At 35.4% G+C, this 8577-nt stretch overlaps 1 protein-coding gene across 1 annotated transcript; it reads left to right on the forward strand.

The window, feature by feature from the left end:
* The first annotated feature begins 630 nt into the window (after nt 1-630).
* On the forward strand, nt 631-8114 carry LOC110450458 (probable 4-coumarate--CoA ligase 1). Its single transcript, XM_021497999.1, has 11 exons — nt 631-1630; nt 1945-2152; nt 2473-2591; nt 2988-3190; nt 4017-4185; nt 4828-4996; nt 5349-5449; nt 6140-6281; nt 6678-6760; nt 7429-7594; nt 7956-8114. The coding sequence occupies exons 1-11, from the start codon at nt 1367-1369 to the stop codon at nt 8063-8065; spliced, it is 1734 nt and encodes a 577-aa protein (XP_021353674.1). The 5' UTR covers nt 631-1366; the 3' UTR covers nt 8066-8114.
* Nucleotides 8115-8577: the final 463 nt, after the last annotated feature.

Here is an 8577-nt window from a genome sequence, read left to right on the forward strand (position 1 = left end):
CTTATTTCAGCATTAATGCCAGAGATAAAGATCAACTGTGAGAAACCCAATGCATACAGATCATCGTAAGACTCCTGAAGCGATGTCTTGTGCAGTCATTTTAATACCGGAAGTTAATGAATTTATCAATTTATTGATTTGTCTTACGTTACAATATTGGCCTTTAAATATGTCAATCAGGGAGAATTTAACGACGGGGTAAAACTTCACTGTTACTAAATACATGGTGTTTTTTTCCCCCGTAAATTCGACTGCTTACACACTGTAGGGTACAACACATTGATCAGCATGAAATATTCTGCATTAAACGGTCATAAAGGATGTTTATTTGTGTATGCACCTTGAGTCAATGATTATATTATAGCGCCAATTAATGTTCATCCTCTCAGCATGTCAGTATCTAATTATTGTGGACTCTTCATTTTTGTTAAACTAAAAATAATAAATAAATAAAACTAAAAACACTTATGGTACAGCTGTTACCGAGAAGGTGGTAATTAATTTAAGACAGGTTTAAAATTACTACTTGCGAGGTCAAATTTTGTGTTAAAAATCATGTTTTTTTTATGTGGTAATCATGGTTTTCACAAGTCCGAAATCTGGGGAAAACACTTTTTGAAAACAAAATCATTCTTCTAAAAGGATGTTTTCAAACTGTAGTTTATAAATATATATCTATATATGTAGGTGTGTAATGCAGGATGAATCCACTATCCATATTTATCTGAGACACGTGTTTTATTTTCGTTATCAGACCATTTCTACTGTGCTACATTTATACCTTAGCAATGAAATACTAACCATGCACTTACATATATATACCACCGAAGTATCCATTTAAACTTTAATCGCGAAAACTCGTGGTCATAGTTTAAAAAATTAATGACACGATTATCAAACTACTTCCATCCGGTTTGTTTAGCAAATATGATGAACCTACGAGAAAAATTCCTTCAATGACATGTTCCCAAATTAATACTTCAGTAGACGCCATAATATAAGTGTTGTCACTTTGCAACTACCTCCGGTCACGAATACAATATAAAGAACGGGTAGCTTAATTCATTTTTTATTTGTATTTAGATATAGGTTAAGGTCATTTGTGTGTAAACAAATCGCGAGACCTTGAGTCATTGGCCCCTGTTTTATATACACACACGACAGGTGATATAGCTTTACTGGAGTGGGTAGTCAGCGTGGTGGTGTGTATGAATTTTTGACCTAGTTAGAGATTCCTCAGACCTTACACACACTGCATACGGCAAAGGACGTATCATAATAGCTGTGCAAGTTTACTTTTGATCATATGATTCTTTTTAGAATGAGATTATTTTCTGTGAAGGGATCAGAGTTTCTTTAGTAAAACATGATGTCGCTGGGGAAATCGGTGAGGAGATTGAGTGTCCTGGGCACGTATTCCCGTCTCTATATGTCCACTGGTAGTCCGAGGAGGAGAGCCTGTCCCGCTGTAGGATCAATTACACTACAATGGTGTACCAGGAAATTCTCCAGCTCTTCTGCCCGAAACATCATTTTCACTAGTCCGATACCCGATATCCAAATCAAGGAAGAATCTTTGTCGGAATACCTTTTACCCAAATTTGAACACTTTGGAAATAGGACAGCCCTGGTAAGTTAAAAATGATAGAAGAATTATTTTTTCCTCGTTATTTACTTGTTTTGAATTGTTTAAAACCAAACGCGGTATAAAATGCAATATGATTAACAACTTCGTTATGAAACAACTAATATTTAGACTTTTTTTGTATTTTGTTTATTCGTTTGAAGTTCTCATAATTACCTGTACTTGTTGTTTGTGATTATATGTTCATTTTCAGGTTTGCTAAAGCGAGTCATTTACATATAAGGATATTTGAGTAAACATTGATGTATATGTTCTATTACTTAACTCATATCTGGGAATATTTTGTATCAACTGTATAGGTAGATGCCAATAATGGTAAAACGTACACTTACCTGGAGATGAGGGACGCGGTGATCAAGTTAGGCAGTGCTCTACACAGGTTGGGGTACAGAAAGGGGGACGTACTCTGTATGTGTTCCACCAACAATACCGAGTATGCCCTTCTCATACTGGCTTGTGTGACTTCAGGCATTATCCTTACCACCACGAATCCGGCCTACACTTCCGGTATGTAAAATATTTGACTTTACTTAACATACCACTGGCATGGATGCTAGTGTTTATAGCGATGAAATGTGAAGTGCTGCATTTATTATTGTCAAATATTGATGAACACATCCTCAAAATTCCAGGGCTTACAATTTACGCAATTTACGCAAATTTAAATAGGTCAGATAAATTGCGAATCGAAACCAAGAACATACGAAATCTAAATAGCATATAAATATGCACGTCATTTAAAAGAGGTAAGATAAATGCGAATAAAACATGTATAAATAATAGTATCTTTTGAGGAAATATTATCCAGATGCCATTTCTTCTTTTAGGTGAACTTGCACGGCACCTCAACCATTCCGGCACTTCCGGTGTGGTCGTCTTCAAATCATTGTTACCAACTGTTCAAGAAGCTATTGAAAGTGACATTAAACTTAAAACTACTCTCAAAGTAAGTACTGGTACCAGTTGACAGGGGAAAACTGTTATTCAATCCTATTTATATACCATCTTGAATTAAATTTGTTGAAATGAAACAAATGAAGTATCTTACAAAGTGTCAACAAAGAAGACAAAATATATACAACAGTGTCAGAACAAAAAGCAAAGTGTTACCTCGAAGTCAAAATTTACAGACAAATACAGGTAGTGAGGGCAGCGAGGACACCGAAACAAAAGGAAAGACATCATGACCACTCACAAAACCTAGATGCAAAAACCATTTTACAGCTGTAATCTAGAAACATACACCAAACTTATAGGTTGTTTGGACTGATTTCAATTATGCTGATAATGGACATACAAAAATAAATAATTCAACTATACTTTTTTCTATTATATTTCCTAGCACATCATAGTAGTAGGCGAGATGGATGGATATCGTTCGTTCTCAAACCTTCTCAACGATGACGGTACTTGCTTTCCTGACAACATTACATTTAATCCAAAAGATGACGTGGCACTCTTACCCTACTCCAGTGGTACGACAGGATTACCCAAAGGCGTTATGCTTACACACAGGAATATTGTATCAAATCTTCAGCAAACGAGGTATAAGGACTAAAGTGACATCATGTTGTTATCCTTTTTGTAACTGTCTTCCTTAAAAACTAACGTTATCAGTGTTTGCACATCTTCTTTAAATAGTAAGCCTACTTTGTGATACCTGTCGTGTGTCAGTGATTATATTAACTCTGCCTATTCCGGTCGTGCTGTATGTCCTTCACTCGTTGTAACTGTATTATGCTGATACAGGTTGTGGATTTATGCTTTGGTAAACACTTAACTGTCACGCTGAATATTTAATGTAGTAAATTGTAGTTTAAAATGTATTGAATATATACCGTAGGCACGGTAGTCTAGTGGTAGGACGCTGGGCTCTTGACCGAAGGGTTGCGGGTTCGAGTCAGGGCACGGCACTGTGTTGTATCTTTGAACAAGAGACTTTACTCCGCTTGTTCCAGTCTACTCAGCTGTAAATGAGCACGTGGTTGGGCAGTGCTGGAATTGTTGAATGCTAGCTGTGAGTGCCGAAATGTCAGCATCGGCTGTTTGCTCCCCAAGGAGATGAGAAAGATATTGGCTGGTTGCAAAGGCCCTATAACCACGGATAATATTTTTTGAACCGCTTTGAGACGACCTATTGAACTAGGTTGTAATAAGGCGGTATATAAGAAACTCGAATTATTATTCGAATTATTCATAAATCTTAATGTTGTTATACTTATATAATCAAATGATAATCCTCAGTAATAATATTTCATACCGTATAGCGTCAAATGCCAATACGTTGAGGCACTTTATATAAGGATTATTTTAACATATCTATAGTACCTGTATATTTGTAACATCGATCATCCATATCTATTTCCCTCAGACCACAGCATATCATCAAGGCTGATGACACCATTCTCTGTCTTCTGCCGATGTTTCACGGTTATGGCATGATTATGATCCTTCAGAACACCTTGCAAGATGGAGGTAAACTGGTCATATTATCTCAATTTGAACCGGTATGCTTCCTCAAGTCTATCCAGCAACACAGGGTAACTGATATAATACGGAGTTGTTAAATCACTTTAACATTAGTATATGGTCGCCCGCGGGCTTTTTAAAACACGTTCACTCATTGTTGATTTCGCTCCCCTGTTATATTGAATTTGTACACTGAGTATAAAAAATAATAAGACTTAAGTCTTGAATTCATACTGTCTTTTAACAGCGAAAACAAGACGGAAGCGAACAGCATAAAATCTCATTTATACAATACAACTTCTTTTAAGCAGTCAAAACTCTCTGGCATATAAAACTAAGTAATAATAACTACTTATTTACGATATTGTCTAGTCAAGTTGGTAATTGAGGTAATTGTTTCTCACAATAATGAAACAAGCAACAAAACGACTGAAAGAAACGTTACCTTGCGTCTGCATTGGCGGTTGCAATATCTGGTTGACTTGTATATCAGAAATGTTATTGAATATCGCGCGTTCGACAAATAATCAAAGATATCAAGGAATGTAAAAAAGACTTGTGTTTATCATTGTATAACTATCGTTTTGATATTCATCTTAAATGCTTACATCCAATCTCATTTGCATCTGAATCGACGGATGCACAACTCTACCAACACCACCGTACCTAAAGCACGTAAAAGACATAAATAAATGTTATGGTTGATTTGGTAGGTGACCGTCCTGTACATGGTTCCCCCTATGGCCCTGTTTCTAGCCAGACATCCAATCGTGGACACGTATGACATTTCAAGCATCCGGTCCCATCTGAGCGCAGCAGCTCCTTTAGGGGAATCATTAAGCAGGGAATATGAAGCCAGACTGAGATATCCCGTTGTTCAAGGTATTGACGTCATTTCTTACTATCACAGTACCCATACCAACGTTTAACTAGCTGAGAGACAGAATACTATTGTTTTTGTTGACACAATTTGTGAAACAAAAAAATAATGAATTATGTACGATTTTTCAGAGTAATGGCCCATTGTTCATTCTTGAACCGTTTTTTGTTTATGATTATTTGGAAAACGGGCAAATGGAGTTCTACCCTATACAGAATTTGTACATAAGGACAAAGACGCGTACTTGGCTAATGAAATAAATTTAAGTATGTTTCCTCGATTACTTAGCATATACCAGCCTACACGTATGTTGTTGTTGTCCTGAACAATAACATCTTGGTACTTTACTTGTAGGCTACGGCATGACAGAGCTGAGTCCGGTAGCTACGTTAGACACACTGCCCCCACACCACATAGGAACGGTGGGACCATTGATACCTAACTCCAGCGCTAAGGTAACTTACCTAAAATGCAACTAAATGTACGTATATCCGACACTTTGATATAATTTCTTGAAAAGGTATAAATAACATTTATATAACGAGGAAATAAAACATTGAAAAAATAATAATAAAGGTCGCTTTATAATTTTCCAATATTCAATCTCGCGTNCGTTTTTTTTTTTTTTTTTTTTTTTTTAAATAGAACTTTTTCTTTATTGCTCAACTGTGTATTTTATAACCATTGGAAACGCATAATCTTTCCCGCAAAAAAGACTCAATTAATATTGTTTACATGACCGTGTATTGCTTTTTTACGTAAAATAAACGTGTTGAAATGGATTTATTTAACATATATGACATTTATTTTTTTATATTTAAAACGCGAGAAGTGTTTGACCCGGTCTAATAACAATAGCAATTCACATGTTCATGAATTCCAAAGGCTGAAATTGTTAACAGTGCAAGAGCAGAATAAAATTTTGCTTCCTCTTAGACGAGATGAGCAAATTCCAGACCTAGGTAATAAATTCATAAATCATCAGTCAAAAAAGTTTCCTTAAATTGTAATTCACCTTCATCAAGTGTCATGATTGACAATCTCAGAATCTTTCATGAATATCTTGTTGCATTGTTGCAAACCTTCCAGATTTGCAAATATTTCAAAGTATTGTACTGTATGTATTATTCCTGACCTGTCCAAAGATCGTGTGCTCAGAGACTGGGGCTGACCTTGGACCTGGTGAGACGGGGGAGCTGTGTATTCGGGGACCACATGTCATGAAAGGATATTTAAACAATGAGGCGGCTACAAACGACATGATCAAAGACGGCTGGCTTTACACAGGTACGCTGTAGTTTATAGTGAAATTTGAAATGTATATTCTCGAATTCTTGAGAATGTATGGAGTGTAATAACGCCAACACATAATTTCCGAATTTATTTGACATACAGTTAGGTCATAAGGACGTCATTAGGAGCAGTAATATGACCATATCGTTAAACGATTATGTGTAAATGGTAGTAATTTGTTTTGTCCAAATATTCACAAAAAGTGTCTACAAGCTTCCGTCAACACGTTTGTGGCACGGTCTTGACGTTTTCTGGCAAATTTGAGAAATTTGTGGCAGGAGTATGGCGCGTTAACTAGGTTCTCAACTAAAGTACACCTTACACAGTTTAAAACAATATGTGATGTGAAATATTTTCCGAGTGACAAGTTTTTGTGTTTCCCAAAACCAGGTGATGTGGGGCACGTGCGAGATGATGGCTGCTTCGTGATAACAGACAGACTGAAGGAGCTAATCAAGTACAAAGGATTTCAGGTTTGTTAGTTTGCGAAGTATTGTAGTGGTTGTCAACGGTTGAATAGTCATTTAGCATATTCCTGATCTGGTCACGTGAATGAAATGTCTGTTTTATTCTACTTTTAAGAATGAATGGCAAAATGGCAAAAAATGTTCAACTCTTTTGGAAATTAGCGACGTCGCAATCGAGTTGATTATGTCTTCATATCTTTTGCAACAAATGTGATGTAACTTTTGACTCTAGAACAAAAAAAGGAAATTGTACAGGAACTACCTGTAAATAACAGTTTCTTAAGGCGAAACTGGTAAAAAGCTTTACATCTCATATGTGTAAAATATTACTTATATGGAAAACATGCAGGTAAAAATACGGAGTTGTCAACAAAACCATAATTTGGACTAAAAATCGATAAAACTAGGGCAAAATATAAGCAAAGAAAAAAATACATGGAGGCATAAGAAAAAGTGCAAAGAGAATAAAATCAGGTGATCCAGAAGCGTAGTCTTTCATAGTATTCATCAGTATAAAATTTACATAGGCATATTTTCACAAATGTTTTAATTACTTATAAACAAAAAGCTATATTACACCAAGTCATATTTACACAGTTACACGAAAGACGCGTGAAAGTCAAATTTCGTGGATTTATTGGTTCATGACGAGATTGCTTTCTGACATGACGCAGGTTGCTCCAGCAGAGCTCGAGGATTTGTTGCTGAGACACCCCGGTGTACAGGACGCAGCCGTTATAGGGATGCCAGACGAGAGGGCAGGGGAAATCCCCCGGGCTTACATAGTACCTAATCCAAACAAAAAGGTCACGAGCGAGGAGATATCCAAATTTGTTGAAGGTAAGTTCAGCATTTCAAATGGATACTGGTACTCTGAACACTTAATTGTTAAAACTAATAATGACATATCAATAAATATAACTTGAGATACAACTATGTGAAATCATGCCAATTGCAAACAAATCCATTTTACATATCTTTATTTTTATTTTTACAGTATATGTTTTATTTATATCATATACATATGTACAATGTATATCCAAAGGTAAATGTATACTTTTGCTATAGATAGATCTTTAACAATGTGTAGATTATTCAAATTTTATATAACCATTGCGATCTTAAATTGCTCTCAATCTTATTGTTTTAAGTAACTCAATATAAGCTTGTGTAATGCTTTCTTACATTTTTTACTTGACAGAAAACGCTGCTTCGCACAAGCAACTGAGAGGAGGAGTAGAATTCCTAGATGAAATTCCAAAATCGCCATCAGGAAAAATTCTGAGACGTATTCTTCGGAATATGTGCTAAACTTTTTTTACATTAACAAAATAAAGCCAAAAAATGTCATATATTTTCCGCCCAGCATAAATATTTTGTTTTAATTTCAATATGTTTATCTGCATATGATACTTAATATCAAAAATATGTAAATATTGTGATACAAGAAAAAAAAACATTCTTTTTATTAAATGTGATATACATTTTTCGTTAATATACGCTGAGAAAGTTTGAAGGTTTTTTTCATTAAATACTTTTCTAGAGATTTCAGCGTCTACTTTGATGAAACAGTCGTTCACAATCCATCATTCTTGATATCTGTTTATACAAATATACCACAGCAACAACACATATCGAAATACAACACAGTGTCAAAAAACAATGAAACAATATTCTACGGTGTCAACCAAAACGGGAAAATATCACACAGCCTGAATACAGACAAAATGTTCCACATCGTCAACAAAATGACCAAATAGACTATAGTGCCATTACATCAGAACAAAGTCAGAGCCAAATTCGATTTAAAATGACAGGAGCTG

The sequence above is a fragment of the Mizuhopecten yessoensis genome, unplaced genomic scaffold (assembly GCF_002113885.1).
Source record: "Mizuhopecten yessoensis strain PY_sf001 unplaced genomic scaffold, ASM211388v2 scaffold5229, whole genome shotgun sequence".
In the NCBI taxonomy this organism is placed as follows: domain Eukaryota; kingdom Metazoa; phylum Mollusca; class Bivalvia; order Pectinida; family Pectinidae; genus Mizuhopecten; species Mizuhopecten yessoensis.

Excerpts from the sequence above, each read along its gene's own strand:
- LOC110450458 (XM_021497999.1), top strand. The coding sequence starts at position 1,367 with ATGATGTCGCTGGGGAAATCGGTGAGGAGATTGAGTGTCCTGGGCACG. Across the intron at positions 2,592-2,987 it reads AACTTAAAACTACTCTCAAA|CACATCATAGTAGTAGGCGA; the intron begins GTAAGTACTGGT and ends TATATTTCCTAG. Across the intron at positions 7,595-7,955 it reads GATATCCAAATTTGTTGAAG|AAAACGCTGCTTCGCACAAG; the intron begins GTAAGTTCAGCA and ends TTTACTTGACAG.